This window comes from Somniosus microcephalus, chromosome 3 (assembly GCF_052327205.1).
Source record: "Somniosus microcephalus isolate GS21.2 chromosome 3, FLI_Smic_1.0, whole genome shotgun sequence".
NCBI lineage: Eukaryota > Metazoa > Chordata > Chondrichthyes > Squaliformes > Somniosidae > Somniosus > Somniosus microcephalus.
This window is the reverse complement of record NC_140989.1, coordinates 31,706,863-31,727,912: the sequence shown is the minus strand read 5'-3', so window position 1 is coordinate 31,727,912 and position 21,050 is coordinate 31,706,863. Positions and strand designations below refer to the sequence as shown.

Here is a 21,050-nt window from a genome sequence, read left to right as displayed (position 1 = left end):
ATGATTATTGTTCAGTGTCTCTTGGTGGCTCCGCCACAGGCGCCCCCCCCAGAATTCTCTAACAGACAGCGTCAAACGAGCAGGAGGTTTAATGATTCTGCCCGAACGACTACGAACTTCAGATGATGGAACGTTGGAAGATGAGCCAATACTTGGTTGTGTCTGAAGCGGTACATCTGGGGTGGAGGAAACAGTAGCAGGAGGTGTAGACAAGGATGAAGCTGAAGCAGGCAATTTAATAGTAGACTGCTGCATAATTGGTCTAGCAGCCAACGGTGGTCGTCCACGACGAGGTGGCTGAGCAACAACCACTGGTTCACTCCGATCCAGATGGGCTGGTTTAAGTCGGTCGATGGAGATGGTATCAGACTTACCTCCTACTTCGACCATAAAATATTTCTCTCCCGCAGCGATGACACGAAACGGTCCAGCATAAGGTGGTCTGAGTGTATCTCTATGAGCATCCTGCCGAATAAAAACATAATCGGAACATGAGGCCTCTGTAGGTTGCGATGCGAGGTTGGAATAGGCAGGAAATTCTTTGCCACCTCCTGATGCTGAAGGAGCTGCTGAGCAGGCGACCACGATTCTGTATGTGGAGGGAGGAAATCCCCTGGTACTCGAAGTGCTTGACCGTAGACTAACTCAGCCGATGAAGCCTGGAGGTCATCTTTGGGGGCTGTACGAAGGCCTAGCATCACCCAAGGGAGTCTATCCACCCAGTTGGAACCATGCAAGCTGGCACAGAGGGACGCCTTTAGAGACCGATGAAACCTCTCACATAAGCCATTTGCTTGCGGATGGTAAGCGGTGGTACAGTGCAGCTTGGTACCCAAGCCCTGTGCAACTGCATTCCACAACTCTGACGTAAATTGTGGACCTCGGTCAGAGGAGATATCAGATGGCACTCCAAACCGGGCCACCCACGACGAAATGAATGCCCTGGATACGTCCGCTGTAGTCGTAGCAACCAAGGGAATCGCCTCTGGCCACCTGGTAGTACGGTCCACTATTGTCAGGAGATGCATAAAACCCCGCGAAATGGGGAGGGGGCCCACTAAGTCCACATGTACATGGTCAAACCGGCGTTCAGGCACTGGAAAAATGGCCACTGGAGCCTTAACGTGACGGTGGACCTTTGATTTTTGACAGTCCACGCAATTGTTTGTCCAGTCCCGAACGTCTAAATGCATTCCCTTCCAAACAAATTTACGGGACATAAGTCGTTGTGAAGCTCGCATCCCCGGGTGTGATAAGCCATGTATAACCTGAAACATCATCTTACGCCATTCGACTGGCACAATGGGCCGGGGCACTCCCATGGATATGTCACACAAGAGCGTGGTTCCTGCCGATTGGAACATAACATCGGCTACCTGCAAGCTGGAAGGCATGGTCCGATACGCCTGAACTTCAGGATCCGCCAGCTGTTCTTTCGCCAACCCGACGAAATCGATTCCCAGGTGAATTGCCTGGACTGGGGCACGCGAAAGGCAATCAGCCACAAGATTATCTTTGCCAGACACGTCGTAAATCCATCGTAAATTCAGATATAAATGTAAGGTGGCGCTGTTGCCGGGCTGACCACGGCTCCGCCGTTTTGGCCATTGCAAAAGTGAGCGGTTTATGGTCCACAAATACAGTAAACGGACGCCCTTCTAGGAGAAAACGAAAATGCCGGATGGCCAAAAACAAGGCCAGCAACTCCCTATCAAAAGTGCTATATTTTCACTCATTTTTACGCAGCTGGCGGCTAAAAAAGGCCAATGGCTGCCAAGTCCCATCAACCCATTGTTCCTGAACTGCCCCGATGGCGTAATCGGAGGCATCGGTAGTAAGGGCGATGGTCGCGCCCGGGAGTGGGTGTGCAAGCATAGTTGCACCCGCCAATGCCGCCTTGGTGTCCAGGAATGCCTGGTCCATCTGTGGTGTCCAAATGATAACATCTTTACCTGACTTCCCTTTAGCGCTTCGTACAGCGGCTGCATTAATTGGGCTGCCCTGGGGACAAAACGATGATAAAAATTTACCATCCCCAGGAACCCCTGAAGAGATTTAAGTATATGAGGCCGCGGGAATGCCGTAACTGCCTCTACCTTAGTGGCCAGTGGGACGGCGCCTTCTGAGGCGATCCTATGCCCCAGAAAGTCAATGCTGGTTAACCCAAACTGGCATTTGGCTAGATTTATGATGAGGCCATGTTGGCTGAGACGGGCAAAGAGTGTACATAAATGAGCCATGTGCTCTTCCTTATCCTTACTAGCAATGAGAATATCATCCAAGTAAATGAAAATGAAAGGAAGGTCCCGTAACACACAGTCCATAAGTCGCTGAAAAGCCTGAGCTGCATTTTTCAATCCAAACGGCATGCGAAGGAACTCAAAAAGGCCAAACGGTGTGATGACCGCCGTTTGGGGGATGTCTTGAGGGTGCACAGGAACTTGGTGATATCCACGAACGAGATCTACTTTGGAAAATATTGAGTTGCCAGCCAAATGAGCCGAAAAATCTTGTATATGCGGTATTGGATACCTATCCGGCATAGTGGCTTCGTTAAGGCATCTGTAATCCCCACAAGGCCTCCATCCGCCACCTGGTTTAGGTACAATGTGTAGTGGGGAAGACCAAGGACTATCGGAGCGTCGGACAATCCCAAGGCGCTCCATAATCTGAAACTCTGCCTTTGCGGCTATAAGCTTTCCGGGTTCCAATCTTCGTGCCCGAGCGTAAACAGGCGATCCCGTTGTGGTGATATAATGCACCACACCGTGCTTCGCGACTGCTGCCGAGAATGTAGGCCTGGTGAGCCCCGGGAACTCGCCAAGTAGGCGCCTAAACCCTTCCTGCGATGGAACCGCACAGGCAACCGACCAGGAGACAGCAGTACTGTGGTGACGAGGCACCGCATGGAAAGTAGACGCATTAATGAGTCGACAATGTTGGACGTCGACCAGAAAACCATAGGCACAGAAAAAAATCAGCCCCCAGGATGGCCTGTGGTACTTTAGCCGTTATAAATTCCCATACAAAACGTTGACCTCCAAGAGTTAAATTAACTGTCCGTTTACCGAACGTGCGAATGGCCACACCATTGGCTGCCTCGAGGGAAGGGCCGTGACCGCCGGATTGTAGATCTAGCTTTGAAACTGGCAAAATACTGCACTGAGAACCAGTATCACACAAGAATCGTCGCCCTGTTCTGGAATCAGTAATATAGAGGAGTTTTCCTGCTGAACCGACTGCCATGGTGAAGTGGGTGTGTTTGTCAGCCCCTGTCTTCTTCATCGAAGTTTGTGAGCCTGCTGGAGATTTTTTTTCAACAAAACTGCTGGGAGGGCGGCAGCGTCGAGCCTTGGCGCCAAAACGGGCGTGGTACACACACCAGCCTGCTGGAGGAGGGCTGGACTTTGCTCGCATAGGAGAAAGACGCCTCGTGGCTGCGCAACTCTGCTGTGTGACCATAAAAGTCTTATCTGCCTCTGCAGCCAGCTCGGCACAGTCCGTAATCGTAGAACTGGCCAAGACTGCCTGAACTGGCTCGGGTAGCTGGCAGAGGAAGAGCTCTCGAAATAAAAAACATTGGGGCTCCGAATCCAAAAGCGTGAGCATTTGGCTCATCAATTCTGATGGTTTTGAGTCCCCAAGACCGGGCATAGCGATAAGCCTGCGTGCACGCTCCGACTTAGTTAAACCAAACACCTGCAGTAAACGATCTTTTAAAGCTTCATACTTGCCCTCTGCCGGTGGATTCCCCAGGATGCTGACGACCCGTGAAGCCGTGGCGCTGTCCAGAGTGGAAACCACGTAATAATAACGGGTTGAATCCGCTGTAATGTCCCGGATAGCAAACTGGGCTTCTGCTTGGAAAAACCATGCTGCTGGTTGCTGTTCCCAGAACTGCGGCAATTTAAGGGCAACGGCTTTCGTGTTCATTGTAAGTATCTCGAAGAAAGTTGTCCAACGAGCTCGGGGTCACCAATGTAGGAACGGGTTCCTATCCGAATAATGAAGTCCAACGCAGTGAAACGAAATAATCAAGCTTTAATATACAAATAACTTTAACTAATAAAACTACAAGAGCAGATGTAAGCAGGTCTGTCCAGTTCCACAGCCTCTCCAAGACTGCCACTAAATACTGGAACCCGACGTCATGACGTTCTCCGCGCCAACTGGGGGTCACGTGATCGGCGTCATGACGTCATCACGCGGAAATACAAGAAACTACACACAGCTTAAAGGTGCAGTCCTCAACTGCACTACAGAGTAGTTAAAGGAATGATTATTGTTCAGTGTCTCTTGGTGGCTCCGCCACAGTACTAAGTTTCTAATGAAATTGCTCTGGTGGTCTGTTTGAGCACATTTAAACCTAGCTTCACAGTAAACTGGACTTGCATTCTACCAAGCCCATGCAGTGAGAGGCAGTCTCCTGGAGTGGGTGTCACACCACTTAGTTTTAATGAGTTTCAGAGTCAGGTCATACTTGACTCTGGATTATACTGCCACTTTGGTGTTCGGGTGCACCTTAAACCACTTTGCATCAATGCCACTGTGCCAGTAACTGTAATCCTACAGGGTTTTATTTTGCACATTACGGACGAGGCGCCATTTGCTCTTAGGTGGACAGGGCAGTATTTAGCAAGTGCGGAAAGTTCTCCTGGTGTCCCGGCCAATATCCATCACTAAACCAACAACACTAAAATAAACAAATTATCTGGTTATTTATCTCATTGCTGTTTGTGGGACCTTCCTGTGTGTAAATTGGCTGCCACGTTTTCCCACATTACAACAGTGACTACACTTCAAAAAATACTTAACTGGCTGTAAAGTGCTTTGGGATGTCATGAGGCCGTGAAAGGCGCTATATAAATGCAAGTTCTTTCTCGCTTTCTATTACCTTGTGGACCCCAGTGCTAAATGGAATATATAAAGAAAGTTACTTTATCACCTTTTTTTATTATTATTTATTTTTTTATTTTTTTTTATTTTTTTTTTACAGAGAATGTACAATGGGGAATCAGCAGAATACCAACTGTTATTTAACTACAAAAAAAACCTAAGTGGGAGTTGGACAGAGGGAAATTGGCTGTGGAACGTAGGTGGGCAGGGCTGCAGTAGCCGATTGTGGCGGTGGATTGCTTGGGGCAGGGAAGTTGGGAAGAGATCTTGTAGAAGTTTGGTTTGAAGGCTTTTCCTTCAGAAAACAATAGACTGTGGAGAAAGCTGGCTCGAGGGGGTAACAGCCTGCCTCATCCCTTATTGAAAACAGATTGAAACATGAAGACCCACAGCATCTATTGCGATTCCATTTTTTCTGCACAATTTTATAAAACCATTTTGCCTCTCAATGGTTTCAGACATTCCTGTAAGCAGAACTTGTCCCATACGATCCAGAAACAGTGCATTTTTAGAATCATCTGTCATTGCAGAGTTACGTGATCCTTGAGGATCAATAATTATCCACAGTAGTAATCTTCTTAAAGATGGTTCTATGCTATTACACTATTTAAATTGTCAGACATTTAACCACACCAGACTTTCAGGAGAAAACTGCCAATATATTTATTTACAATTAAAATAGTGATATAAAGCACTAAATGTTCAGCACATACCAGAGAGCATAAATATAAAAATCCAAGTACAACTAAGAGTCTGTAAGGGGTTAATCTGCTATTCTAATAGTCTTTTGTTTGAAAAACAAAATCCCAGTTGCTGATGAATTTAATAAGGTTTTCTTCTCTTACCATTGTGGTATCGTGTTGCACAAGCGAAGAGTCTTCTACGAGTCAGAAAAGCAGCAAATACAAGCTTTTAATCCACCTAATTCCTCTGAAGTGAGGTTTCCAGCTAACATTTACATCATAAGAACAACTGACAGCGCAACAAACATCTAAAATAACGTAGTAACAACAGAAAACGCTGGAAAAACTCAGCAGGCCAGGCAACATCCGTGGAGAGAGGAACAGAGTTAACATCTCAGGTCGAAACCCTTCTTCAGAACTGAGAAAAAAAAAGCAGGAAATGAAACAGATTAAAAGGCCAGTTTGGGGGCTGAGAAATGGGGGAGGGGATGAAAGAACAAAAGGGAAGGTCTGAGAGGTGAAGAGACATTAAGAGATATTCAAGGCGAGACGAGATGGTAATAGGGCAGGTAAAGAGACAAAGGATGGCTCTAGATGAAGTGTGAAATGCGCTGGCAGAGAGACAGCTGCCATGTGGGAGAGAGAAAAAGGAAAAGGCACAAACCAAAGGTGTGGATAAAAAATATATAAAAATATAATAGGGGCCGAGGTTATGATCTGAAATTGTTGAACTTGAGTCCGGAAGGCTGTAAAGTGCCTTGTGCCTTTTCCTCTCTCCCACATGGCAGCTGTCTCCCATTCTGCCAGCGCATTTCACACCTAATCTAGAGCCGTCTTTTGTCTCTCTACCTGTCCTATTACCATCTCGCCTCGTCTTGAGTATCTCTTAATGTCTCTGATGAAACGGAGGTTCTGAAGAAGGGTTTCGACCCGAAACGTTGACCCTGTTTCTCTCTCCACGGATGTTGCCGGGCCTGCTGAGTTTTTCCAGCGTTTTCTGTTGTTATTTTGGATTTCCAGCATCCGCAGTATTTTGCTATCGTCTAAAATAATGTATATTGAAACAAGTATGGGACACATTCATCTACACAGGTTCCTCCATTCTGCCGTCTGTCACATATTTCTCGACAAATATGAGTTCATAGCCAAAGCGTCATAATATAATCCTAATGGACAACAAACTGAATACAAGAACCCCTGCTATTTGTCAAATTCAACCATCTGTAATTTAAATTAGTGAAGCAAGATTAGGATCAAAAGGAACCACCATGATTTTGATAAGCTGCTATTTGTCCTCAAATTAAAATGACAACTAAGCATTTGTAACATACACAAGAGGGGCAAGTGTGTTATTGTTTTGCTAAAAAAATTAAGCGATCATACATGATCCCATTGGAATAACCTGAATAAAAGCTTATTCCCCCAACAACCTCTGAAAATAATTCATTCAGTGTTTGTCAAACAAATGTACAGAAATGTATTTTGCAGCCTGAAAATGTGTCACAAAATGTACAAGCTCAGGCTCATCTGTCTGAAACACGTAAAATCCACCTTCCACATAATGTGGGTTGATGTAGACCCAAGACCAACCACGTAACTTCATCGAGCTTATCCCGAGTCTAAAACATTTCCATCTAAGGGCTAAAAGATCACTGTACTTTGTTATATTATTCTGCCCAATGTAAAATAGTTCAACTTACGTTTATTCCTACCACCAGAAAGATGGAAAAAAAAACTATGGCATCGAGACAAAAAGGTTCTTTGCATAATTAATTTTTCCGAGGCATTTCATTTGGATAACAGGCTGGTAAGGCTTCAGCTCATTTACACCAACCTCATTCAAGGCGATTTGGGTTTATAGATTGCATTAAAATTTAATTTCCATTCATTTCAATGCCTTTATACAAGCTGTATCTTCCTCGGAAGGGCGTTGAGGCAAGTTGCTTGCAGGTGAGCTAGAGCTCAAAAGGAATTGTGTTGGTATGCAGACAAGGAGACTTTGTTTTAAACTATATAGAAAGGTGCAACAAGTGCACTGAATAATACCTCAACCTCTACTGAAAGTACAGTTGATTTAGTCCGGAGACATGGCAAATACTTGTGCAGTTTTAATCTATACACATGAACAGATTATATTCATGAAATAATCCTGTGAAATTATCCTGGTTTGGCAGGGAACATTTGCAACACATCAGTTCAGGATAATGTTATGTCACTGGATCAAGCACCTCCATCTACTCAAACTGTAAATTAAAAAAAAAAATCAATTTAATCTTCCCCAAAATGTCTCCAAGCAAATTATAGGTCCAAGATTTTAATACAATATCTACCTATATAATTAAAAAAGTCTTCTGCCGAGCCCACATAACACCTTAAATGTCTATGTAGTAGAGAACATCTGCCTGATCATGAGCAGAACAATTTTTCTTTCAATAAAAAAAATTCTCATGTCACACTGGTTGAGAGGGCAACCTGCAACATGTCTCTATAATGTCGATCCTGGTCACACTTTTAAAGAGGTGTACACCACCAGCAGCATGGAGTGAATCAGCTACTTATTTTTCCACTTTGGTACAATTCACCTCTCCTGCAGTGTAGCTGACAAATTGCAAACATAATTTGAATCGTACCACTTTGTGGCAAGACACATAGGAGCACCAATGCACTGCGTCATCCTAGAAAAGAATTTCTCCCCTTAAGGAGCACGAATCTGCAGCTGAAGTTCATTTCAACTTTTTTCCCCCCCAAGTTCCATCCCCTGCCCCCTCCCTTCCAAATTTACACACAACATTTCCCAACCAAGGACAAAATACAGGTTGCAGGGGTCGGCCAGCCGAAAATACTCCTTCGCAGTCACAGGGACCAGTGGATGAACAGATTGACAGTTCCCCAATCTGAACATCAAATTACTCAAGAGGGTGTTGGGATGGGATTGGGGGGGAGGGGAAAGAGGTGAAAAGTACAGCAACGATCAATCTGATGGAGAAGAAAACAAAGACAAATTAAACGGAGAGATAAAAGTTCTTCCTACTGGATTAGGGAAAAACAGGCAAATTAAACAGGCAAAACATAAGACAGTAATCCAAATACAATCAGTGTTGGGTCATGGGGTTGCACACATACAGTTTCTCATAGAAAGCTCCTGTCTTGGCAGTATTGTCAGGGAAGTTAAGAGAAAAATCTTTTAAAATGGGCAAAAGACAATTTTTGAAGTTGAAAAATGGGCGACAAGACATAATCTACATATCCACAAGAACAACAGTTTTGCCATTACTTCTTGGATTACAGTGTTTGAGGCAGTGACTAGGAAACCTGGGCCATTAGTTGTATGTACCTAGCTATCCGTAATATATTGAAATGCTTGCATCTAGCATGCACAGCCAATGTCATGATTTTCCATCATGTTTGAGTGGCGCACCGGAGTATTACTTTTAACTGGAAGGTGTGTATGCTTTTCATTAGTTAGCGTTCGGTCCTCCCAATGCTAGGTGGTGCTGCTGCAATTCCAAAATCCATCTCCTAGGTCTGATTTTTCCGATGCTAGGTGGCACTGTTATCTTTCCCAGGCCCACCTATGAACCTGCGGGTAAAAGTTTTAAATTTTTTAAATTCTAGATTTGAGTGAATTCTTCCACCACCCCCCCCCCCCCCGCCCCCCGGTATTTCCTTGCTGCCACCATGGTTCTCGGGCCACTGCTGCTTCCATTGGCCTTTTACCACTCCCATCACTCCCTTGATCCTGCAGCCTGTTTTTTGGCTCTCCATCTGTACCTGGACTTACTTCTACCCAGGAAGCAGTACTTCTTCCACCGCTATTGCAGGCCTTGCACCAGCCACCTGCCCTCCCACTTCTGCTCTTTGTGTCAACTCCCAAAAGGAACCAGCACTCTGCCACCATTGTTTCAGGCATCTGCCTGGCCAGTGTCTATCTCTCCTCCCTACCCCACCAGGAGACACCTTGTCCTAACATGTACAGGGAAGACAGGTACGTGACAGAAGAATATGAACAGGGTTAGGCTGCAATTGGTCCTCACAGTTGAACAGCCTGTTGACATACATTGCCCAAGCTCTGAGGTGAAGAATGGCTACTTGGGCAAAGTAGGAGAGGGTAGTTGGTGCCCATGGAACCATATCCCAGCAGGAGTCATCACCTTCAGGAGGTAAGGGGACAAAATTGGGAAAATAAACATATGAAGAATTAAGTCCATTTCCAGTTTAAAGAAGCTTGAGACCCTCTCAGTCCAAGAAAGCCACATTTGTTTTTAACAGACTGCATCTTACAATGTGAACAGTTTAAAGGCCGTGCTGCAAATAAACAGACATAAAAATAATTAAGTATCTTAAAAGAGGGAAAACCCACAAAACAAAATGAACTCGGTTTAAGTTACGATTTTCTATTTTTAAGAGCAATGTAAATCACATGTTGTAATCTCAAAATACATGGCCAGTGATGGAAATTACATGATACACTTTACAACAAATAGTTCCATCTTCAAGTTACAATTCTCTGTACAGGCTGTAACATTTTAAACCAATACAGTAATAAAATTACTATACTTTGTGACATTATGGTGGACATGTTAAAATATTTCTTGAACAATGCAATAAGTCTTACACGATACAAAATGAATAAAAACATTTAACAATTCACACATTAAGCACTCAGCTCCAAAGAGGTGCAGCTACCTCCAAGACTACAGAGCTCAGTCTTACAGATTGCTGAAATTTTAACAAGCCAATCATTTGAATTTACAAAAACAAAAAAGAAAATTAAAGCCAAAATGATTTGCTCTACATACAGCACAATCTACATTAAATAAATAACATTTCCAAATCATTAATTTTTATAATCGTGTACTGATCCAGCCAGTAACACACTGCTATTGTCTAGCGCCTTCTATAATATAATTATGCGCCATGATACAGTTCAAGTTTAAAGCTGGCAACTTTAGAGATATATATTAGTTAAAAGTTGCTATGCTAAAATTTAAGGCCCTTTTACTAAAGTTTTAAAAATGATTACATCATTCAGGCTGAAGGATAAATTGACTGGCAAGTCCCCGAATCCAACATGCCAGAGCATTTTTACAGATCAACACAGATCAGTTATATCAAAGAAGGATAACAGTGGTTGCTCACTGCTATTTACATAAAAGGACAACTTGTTAAAAGCAGAACCAATGCAAACATAAAGACAAAACAAAAACTGAAAGCTTGAAATAAAAACTCGTAATCCAGAACTGAATAGCAGGTCTCTGCCACATAAATGTTAACCTAGCGTTCTCTTTCAGATGCTGACCAACCTACTGTGCAATTCCAGCATTTTGGTGTTTTTGTAAAAGAATCAATTACCTACACAATACTTGCAAGTGCCAACAAATTAGAACGTATAGGAGAGATCTGTTAAAGAAGCAAGGCTTAAAGTGCTATGCAATGACATTAAGGGGCTGAGATAATGACTCATGAGTCATGATCTGCTACAACCAATGGTGAACTTTGTGCGTGTGTACCTTTGTGTAGAGACCTGCCCTTTTCTTCACAAAATGTTTTGCAGTGTTTCGTAAAAACTAATTATATGGGCTTGAATTAATAATTTCTCTGAACACAAGATCAATATTTCACACCTCAAATTCAAAACTGTTAATACAACCTGTGAAATGACTCAGCACATGTAAGTTGCAATATTGTGCTTTGTGATGCAACAGAACTCGGGACTTCAAGTTGTCAATTCTTTTACAGTATGCACAGCATTCTCCTGCATCCGTGTACTCCAGCAGGAATAAAATCACTAACTCCTTAAAAACCTGTTCTCCCGAGATTAGTCCACAATGCTAGTATGCCTCAAATTTGCAGAGGACTAAGCAGCAGAATCTCAGTACAGGAAACTCTATTATCCGGCACCAACAGGACCGGCGTGGTGCCGGTTTATCAAAAAGTCCGGATTACAGAGAGGTATAGTTCAAAAGGTACGAGAGCTCCGTACACAGCAACAAATCCAGGCTTCCCTGTTGCTTAGCAACATGTGCAGGAACTCCGGCCACAGACCAAGCATCCCTGTTGCTTAGCAACAAGTGCACGAACCCCAGTTACACAGCCACAGATCCAGGAACTACCACTAATATGAAGTAAAACTTACCTGAACCTACTCCTGAATTTTGCCGGTTAACAGAGGTTTCCGGTTATTTAGGTGCCGGTTAAAAGAGTTTCCTGTACTCAGCATACAGACACCTGCCAGCAGCAAAGTTGGAGGCCTGAGAACAGGTCGGGCTTCCAGCTTTCAGCCTTCTCTGCTGCGGTGCCTAGGGAACAGCAACAAAAACAGGGTTTCCACCTTCAAACACAAAATGAAGATCACCTCAACATGTTTAAACCTCAAAATGTGCCAACTTGAAAGACAATGTTATACATAACAGATAACACAAACATTTTCAGCACATTTTATAAACAGTTGGAAGTAATTATAAGGCTGTAATTCAACTAAAGGATTCAATGACATGTCCCCTACCACTGATGTGATCAGGTTACCTGCCACCTTGCACAAGTGCTGGTCAATGCTGCTCAAAAGGGCACGAATAACGGCCAGGATGATTTGATCAAGTTTCTCTCTCTGGATGCAATCAGCCTCACTTCCTTACCCCTTTTCTCCCAGCATAGCTGAGATAAGGAATTTACTACATGGAGAAATCATAGATGTGAACCTAGATTTTACTACTGCATAATATTATGCCACAAAGCAACAATGTGCTGAATCAATGGCCACACTCAAAGAAATTCTAATGCATCACAAAGCAGAACACCAGCACTTTGATTTTTAAACAGCTGTTTTGACCAATTATTTAAAGTGAATAAAAATGAAACTGAATTTAACAGAACAAACTCATTATGGAGGAGGAACAATCACTGAAATTGTATCACTGGCTGGTAAAGACAGTCATAACTTACTCGCTCACTCAGACAGCTCGATAGTTTGAGCACATCATTGATTCTCAGTGAATTACCCTCTCGTCACACATATGTGACGGATTACTCAAAAATAACCGACAATATGTACATTTGAATATTAAAAGAAAATATAAAGCTTTACCCTAGCTGTACAGTCAATAACAATCTGCTCAAAAACCTCTCATTCATCTGTGCGTTTGCATTTTTTTGCGGGGGGGTGGGAAAGAGAGAGTGGGAACAAGATGAGAAGGTTGACCGAGATAAAATCAGACACATTTTTAAACACCACAATAATCACGGCTATATTTGAGGTCTGTAGAAAAAGTTGTAAGATATCACTGAAAAACAAAGACCTGTGGCAGGCAAAGGAATCTGAACACAATTAAAATGGTTTTGAAACAAAGAAAAACTGTGTAGACTGAGACACGCCATGATTTTTAAAAGAAAAAAATGGTAAAACTGACAAGTAAAACCAAATATAAAATTATCAATTGTAAAAAATGTCTGTTCACATTAATATCATGACTCATTATAAATCCAAATGATTACATCCTTTATCTGCAGATTACCCTAAAAGGTAAATTACACAAAACCCATTTCTCCTAAAAGTGATTGGCAAGCCTGCTGTTCATATACATTCTGCAAACACTATTAATGGAGTTGTATATTTACCCTTCCTCGTCATGCCAAGCTATGATTTGTTTTGTTGAGGTCTGAAACTCCAGCTCTGAAGTTCATGTGTTGTGTCCTATTGACAGTTACATTCCACAGCAGTTAATGCATTGCAGCAGGAACAGTAAGATGATCAACTGCCCAGTGTGGTCCACCTGAACCCCGACTTACACAATGACTTCAAGTCTATCTATGTGGATATAGTGATGCTTAAGAAAATAACAGCCAGTGCTTGGCTTTCTCAATGCCTTGTTGGAACTGAACATAGTAAAAGTCCATCTGTGCTGTGAAGTCTCTGCACACACTGGACTCCAGATCACCAAATGTGCAATAAAGTGCTGTCCCTCCGACACTCAGAAGTACTGTGACAATGCACAGCAGGACCAAGAGGAGGCAGGAGTCTCCACTTACTTCGTCTAAGGGGAAATAATAAAAATCTAATCAGTGTATTGAAGTGCAGTAACAATGGAGTATGAAATATTTACAAAAGCAGTCTACTAATCCACTTGATATATAAAAAAAACAAGACATTGAATGTGCAAATGTATATGCAACATCTGACCGTGGTTCATGCACCATATGTCACAAATCCTGAACATGCACTGGCTATACATGATTTCTCTGACAGTACTTACCAGACACGAGACAAATGAACACCAGCTCCTTCTCCCATTAAGTTCAAATGGGTTGGAACGCTTACTTGATTTAATTCTGCCTCTTCCCACCCTAACCCCGATGTGCTGGCTCCTCTTTCTGTAAAAGCCCACAGTGTGATGCCTCCTCTATCTGCCCACATCCCTGGAGTGTTCCTACTCTAAATCCTCGTTTCTCCAAATCCAAAGTTTCCTTAAAGAAAAGCAGTGCTTTTAGAAGAATGATAAAGAAAGAACCCTAATCCCCCTTGTCATCAGGGGATTCTTTTAAAATATGTATCGGATGGTTCTAAAAACATGGTATACTCCCGAGAGTCCTAACCGCAAGGGGAGAGGAGTGCTGCGGGAAGTGGGAGGTGTGCGTCAGCCATGTGCAGCAAGAGTCGGAAGCACTACTTTCCTGAAGGGGAGAGGTTTTCATTAACAGCATTCCTCTTTCATATCTGTGGCTCTGTGCTGAAAGTAGGAGTCAGGAGATGATGGCCATTTTTCTTTCTGAATAATGAGTTGCTCTGCAGGACACATCGTATAAGGCCATACTGGACCAGATAAAATTTGGAAATTAACTGGATTAGAGTTGTGGGCCATGGGTAGGCACAATCCTTAAGAGTCAAGGCATTTCCCATATAGCAATTTAAAAAAAAACATGTCTTAAGATATTGATAGGAGCCAATTCAGTTGGTTTCCAGTAATATCAACCTCCTGCCTAGATATTTCCTGCCATCATATGCTATTGAGATAGAGGATCAGCCATGATCATATTGAATGGCAGATAAGGCTCGAAGGGCCGAATGGCCTACTCCTGCTCCTATTTTTCTACATTTCTATATACTCCAATAACTTTGTGAAATGTATATATTTGTATAAGCACCATGAGAGCGCGCTTTTGGATCACTTTCATTACCTTAATAGCAGCTCATTTTAGATTGTAATTTTTGGTAAGGGATTCATGCTTTTATATTTTTTTAAAGAAAAAAAACCTTTTCTCCCCTTTGCTCACTGGCCATGCATTAACTGTAGGCAAGGGTTGATCCCAACATCACTGCAAGGAGGAGCGAGCGTGCAGTCCCATAATGAATCTCTCTATTGGTGGGGAGGAGGGAGGATAAGCACCTAGCCTCTGCTTGACATCTCCCCGCACAGTATGGAGATCAAACAAGCGTCCCTGCACTCTGCCACTTGCTCCAGCATGTGCCACCAAGCCTCAAAAATAGAACCTGGCTGTTGACCCAGGATCTCCAAAAATAACCTGGGAAGACGTCTCATGCTTCTGAGTTATAGGCATCTACAGAACTGCCACCTCTCCAATCAGATGCACACAAAGCATAGTAGTGATCACTGCGCACTTAAGACTTTCTTTTCATTGCTACCTTCCCCTATCTGGGAGACTGACAAATGTCAAACGAGATTTGGGACCGTAGAAGCGAACCCAGAGAGGTGGGAAACATAAGTGTAAAATTGCAACTTTTATAAAGCACTAACTGCGCAAAACAGACTGCACATCAAGTCCTTGGCTCTATTAAATTTAGTTTTTAAAAATATGTTGGATAATCAAAGAAACAACAAGGCTCTCAGTTATGACCAGTTATGATACATCAACAAGGTCTGTTAGAAACAGAATGGTTACAATTGACCAGCAAGCAAAATGTACATGTTTACACCTTCCTTAAACAAATGGCCCTAATGTGCACAAACTGGCGGGACAGACACTACCTGTTCGATCAATATCTAATTGCATGCGGCATCACTGACTATTTCCACAAAAACCAGGTGACTTATGACAGCAACTGTGAAGCAGAGTGCAAAGATGGACACAATAATCAATCAATCACTTATCATTCTGCACATCTTGTAGCAGATTTGTGCATTGCTCCTGAAGGATGCTTAATTTTAATAACAAGATTACAAGAAATTTCTACAAGAATAGATGGATTTGTGACAAACATTTGTTTTCTGGTAACATGGGAATGGGGGCAGGGACGAGGAAGGAGGGGGGCAGAGGAGGGGGATATATATAAATAAAAGACAAAATATAGGCTGGCCAATTAACCCATACATTTTTTTCCAGCCCTGTACCAGTACTTTATTATTGCACAGATCAAAATGGTACCTTAAATTCTGCTATTCAGTAAGACACAACAGTTGAACTTTATTTAATTTTTATATCACTCCTGTAATCTTTAAAGCAGTGGTTAACACAATTACCTTCAACAGCTGTCACAATTAATTTATGTTATCTCAACTAACCAGAGTTTGAGGTCTTGCTACCCAGTCCTAATGGTTATACCTAAAATGTGCACAGGAAACACCCAATCACCATCTTACCCTGATCAAATGTGTCTTCGGGATCCTGAAATCTTACTCTCCTCTTTGACTGCTTCTGTTGCACCAGTGAGATTTCTTTGTCTGAACTTCCTTTCTTCAGTATGGACACAAGGCCCTCTGGATGGGTATTCTATATGAACAGGAGCAGAATAATTTACACAATAAGCAACTTTTCTGTATATCCCAGAACAACCTCGATTCTAGAATAAATGGTGAGCATTCCAAACCAATAGTTCCCACTTCGCCACTGCACACCAAAGTTGAAAATAGCTATTACACTGCTATTAAACCTGTTCGGCAAACACAGGATCCGTGCTTAGTCACTTGTTCTTATTCTCTATGACATTAGTGTAGTAAGGAGGGAGTGGGCCATCTTTCAGATTCAGATGTCAAGCCAAGGCCCTGTCCACCTGCTCAAGTGGACACAAAAGATCTCATGGCACTACTTGAAGAGTAGGGTAGTTCTCCTGGTGTCCTGGCCAACAGTTATCGTTCAACAACTATCAAATATAGATACAATAACAAAATACTGCAGATGCTGGAAATCTGAAGCAGCAACAAAAAATGCTGGAAACACTCAGCAGATCAGGCAGCATCGTGAAGAGAGAAACAGAGCTAACGTTTCAGGTCGATGACCCTTCAGTTCTGATGAAGGCCATCGATCTGAAACGTTAACTCTTTCTCTCTCCACGATGCTGCCTGACCTGCTGAGTGTTTCCAGCGTTTTCTCTTGTTGTATATCAAATATAGATGGTCTGTCAGTCACCTTATTGCTGTTTATGAGACATTTGCGGTGCATAAATTGGGTGCTAAGTTGCCCAAGAAATGACAGCGACTGCACTTCAACAAGTAATTCATTGTGAAGTACTTTGGGACGTGGATGGTGCTAGGTAAATGCAAGTTCCTTCTTTCTTTCAAAACTCATGCATCCAAGTTTGGCAACATGACCAACAAAGGGGAACATTTAATATTGGACTGCAATTAATTTTATACCAAGTCAAGTGTTACATGTTTAAGAATTAAGATCATAACTTTTAAATTCAGTTTATAGAAAGACCTAGGAGGAACCCATTTATTACTGCTATTGGAACACGAGGTGTTTTACAATGATGTAGATTTGCCTGAACTTGCAAGAATCCCAGCTGTCCTGATTGTTTTATTGGATACAGTTTGTCACAGGAAGAGCTGAAGTACATTTGCTGTACATTTACAGAATGGCTTCCATTGTAGGAAACATCAAACTGTATCACAAAATCCTTCTGTTATTGGTACGTCTATGGGGGAAATCACATTCGCAGCATGGGAACACTGAACTGCACGGTGCTCTAACACCATCACCCTGCTCCACTTGCACTCGAAGGTTAACTGCACACCCAACATTGCTGTGCAATCACACGGCAAGCTACTTTCGAAAAACAAGCTCATTTTGCCACACGATAAAATCCACAGATCTCTTTAATTTTATTGCACTGAATTAAAGTATATATACATATTTTTTGTGAAGTCACTGTACAGTTTAACCTTGTGCTTGCAGGAAAATATGCATTCAATGCATCTGTTGAGATAATTAAGGAGGGAATGTCACACTTTTAGGGATTCAGGGTAATTTGGTGGCACCCCTTGGGTTTGGATGAGTCAGAGAGAGTCCTACCTGCATAGAGAGGGGTGTCAGCAGGTTTGGTCATTGTCATTTGTGGGGCATTAGGAAACATTACTTCAGTGCGGTGCTGAGGGAGTGCGGCACTGTTGGAGGTGCCGTCTTTCGGATGAGACGTTAAACCGAGTCTGCCCACTCAGGTGGATGTAAAAGATCCCAGGGCACTATTTCGAAGAGGAGCAGGGGAGTTCTTCCCAATGTCCTAGCCAATGTTTATCCCTCAATCAACATTCAAACAGATTATCTAGTCATTATCTCATGCTGTTTGTGGGAGCTTGCCGTCCGCAGATTGGGTGCCGCTTTTCCTAAATTACAGCAGTGACTGCACATCAAAAATATTGGCTGTAAAGTGCTTTGGAACATCAAGAGGTTGTGAAAGACGCTATACAAGTGTGTGGGGATACAAGTGCTGGGTATTTTCTCCCTCCACCTCCCTCTCCTCCTTTAAGAACCTTCTTAGAATCCACTTCTTTGACCAAACTTATGGTCCCTCCAACTAATATCTCCTTCTTGGACTTGGCATCCATTTTTGGATGATGACACCTCTGTGAAGTGCTTTGGGAGGTTTTCTGCGTTAAAGGTATGATGTAAAAGCAAGTTGCTTTTGAACAGGCATATGGGTATATAGGATGAACCTATTTTGTGTAATGGTATGATTGTAGGTGAGGAAAGTGTCGAGCAGGATGGTTGGTGAAAGAGTTTCACCAGGATAGGCATCAATTCAGGAAGCAAGCCTACAGAATTTAGCTGAGTAACTCAAGTTTGACAACATCACTTTGATCACCTTGCCCGACATTGGTAAATGCAGTGACTGTGCCTCCGCCATCACACTTGGTAGAGATGGAGAATGGCAAGATGCTGCGAAGTTGACGAACATCTGGATGAAGATGCAACACATCAAGTTTTGACTGTTCACCAACGTAAGAAAACTACTAGGCACTTGGTCTAAGCGTTAAACAAAGCTTTAATCAACTGTTTTACAACATGGAGGTCTAGTTGTGTCCTTCACTAGTTCCTGTTAAGAATGTCCTGAGCAAGCTGGGCCCGTGCCCGAGTATTTATACTCTCCCTGGACAGCGCCAGCCGCAGGCCGCTCAGTATTATTTCATACGTCTTTCTTTCATGAATGACTGATTCATGTCATTCACTGACCAATATTTTTTCACCAACCCAAACTTAGCGTTTAATATTAACTTTTGAATAAGCTATTGGCAGGCAACTGGAGTTAAAATGCACAAAGCAAAAGTACACAAAGTTGCATCATACTTCACCATTACTTGCACTGTTCAGCATATTATTTCACAGGTCAGTTAGATGCCATGCTTTAATGGCGCAGAAAAAAAGCTGTAAATGCAGTTTAATCTTTTGCTTCATTTTTAATGTACAACCAAATCCACAGTAAAACAAACACCACCGTCATCGCTTAAACTCGACTAGTCAAAAAGATGGTAATAACAAGTCTAAAATTAGTTTGGTTTCCAAGAAATGACGGAGCAGTTTAGAATTGGCTTGATTGCAATATTTCCACCAATGAACTGCGATTTGGCAGAGGCTCTGGTTATCGAAGATCATTTTGAAGATTGCACTTCCATTTTGTAATTTTGCTTAAGATATTATTGACATGCAACCCATTTACATACCTTTCATTTAAAGAATGCTATACATGTGGTACAGTATTTTATTGTGCAAACAAGTATGGACTGAAGTATAGTTATAATGTAATCTGGAGGGCAACTGGTTCAAATCTAAATATAGGTTAGGGCTAATGTTCAACTTGCATGTCTTTTGATGCAGGTTTTCAGTATTTTAATCTGGTTACACTTTAAAGGAATCACTTCTAATGGTGCACCGTCAGGTTGGACAAGAGCATCGACTGCAATTGTCCAAAGTGTTTTTATTTTGTAAGTGACCAGCAGAAGCCCAATACTCCTGACAATGTAAAAGAAAGCGAACAACACTGATTTCTGGGGCCCGACTCCCCTCCCCCATTCCCAGAAGTGCTAAAAAGCAGGTGATACAAGCAGTGTAAACACACGTCTCTTCTACTGATCTTCGCACATGTCCCACAATGCTGGTAAGGGGAAAAGGGGACAGTGGCACTTGGGGCTGGGGGAAAGGTGGGAGGGGTTTACAGATCTCCACTTAGGCGTGGTTCTCTTGGCACCTCAACGTTAATACAAAAGGGTTTTCAGAGTGCATACTGACTAGCTCCACTTTAGTGCCTTCATATTCAGCATCTTCCATGCTGCTTGTTTTACACTTTGTAGGAGGTCAATTTCCACTCATTAGCCTATAAATATTTTGCCATTTGGTGTTCCTTCTTGGTACCAATGTGAGTTAGTTACTTTCTCACCAATGTTTTTCAAAGTACTTCCTTTCGCCCACCAATCCTAGATCTATTTCTGATATCATCTATTGATTTTACACCTCCACCCCAATCCAATTTTCCCATCTTCTCTGGACGATGCTCACTCTGTGGTACAGTTCTGCAGGTGTCAGTAGCCTTCTGGTATTTTGCCCAAGAGACCATTCATCTCCTGACCATCCAGGGTAGGCTAGTAGTCCATGAAGTGCATCACAGCTATATCAAACCCTGTTCTAGTCTGATGTCCACTTAAACACTTTCCAGCAGAATAGCGAGGAAGACCAGAAACCCTGGCAGTTTTTTTTACCCTCGCTAGACTCAAACACTGAAGCCAATTACTGCAGCTTTAAGGATTTTTACCTCAAAGGATAGTTATACTTTGAATCTACAGAATTTAATGGGAGTGGCACAGAGTCCCATAAATCTACTGAAGTATAATTTTAATGCAATCTGGAGTGCAACTGGTTCCAATCTAAATATAGGTTAGGGCTAGTGTTCAAGTTACATGCCTTTAGATGCAAGTTTTCAGTATTTTAATCTTGTTACATTTTAAAGGAATCACTTTTTAATGGAGTACCGTCAGATTGGACAAGAGCATCGACTGCAATTTTCAAGGTGCTTTTATTATGTAAATCACCTTTGTTATGTCCATCTTCTAAAGTTGGCACATACAAGAGACTTAAAATGAAAAGGAAAGAGATATTAATAACTTCAGTCCAATTCAATCATTCTTGGTACTTGGTTTCACCGCATGCCAATGGCAGTGTATGTCTGTGTGATGTTACCCTCCACAGTGCTCCCTTACAACCTGCTGGGTAGGTTGGTGTGGGCCATGGACTGTTGCGCAGCTGCTTCAA

The 21,050-nt window shown here is 42.6% G+C and overlaps 1 protein-coding gene across 6 annotated transcripts in view; it reads right to left on the bottom strand.

Annotated features, from left to right (window-relative positions):
- cnsta (consortin, connexin sorting protein a) overlaps positions 1-21,050 on the bottom strand; it is a 106,428-nt gene that overhangs the window by 8,844 nt on the left and 76,534 nt on the right. For 5 of the 6 annotated variants that reach the window (XM_085979796.1, XM_085979797.1, XM_085979795.1 and 2 more), the window contains 2 exons: positions 16,172-16,301; positions 10,918-13,609 (listed from right to left, as the gene is read on the bottom strand). In XM_085979796.1, coding sequence (XP_085835922.1) covers positions 13,404-13,609; positions 16,172-16,301 — 336 coding nt within the window. In that variant the 3' untranslated portion in view covers positions 10,918-13,403. Of the gene's footprint in view, positions 1-10,917; positions 13,610-16,171; positions 16,302-21,050 lie in introns of those variants that run through there. The other variant, XM_085979799.1, reaches the window with a different exon arrangement.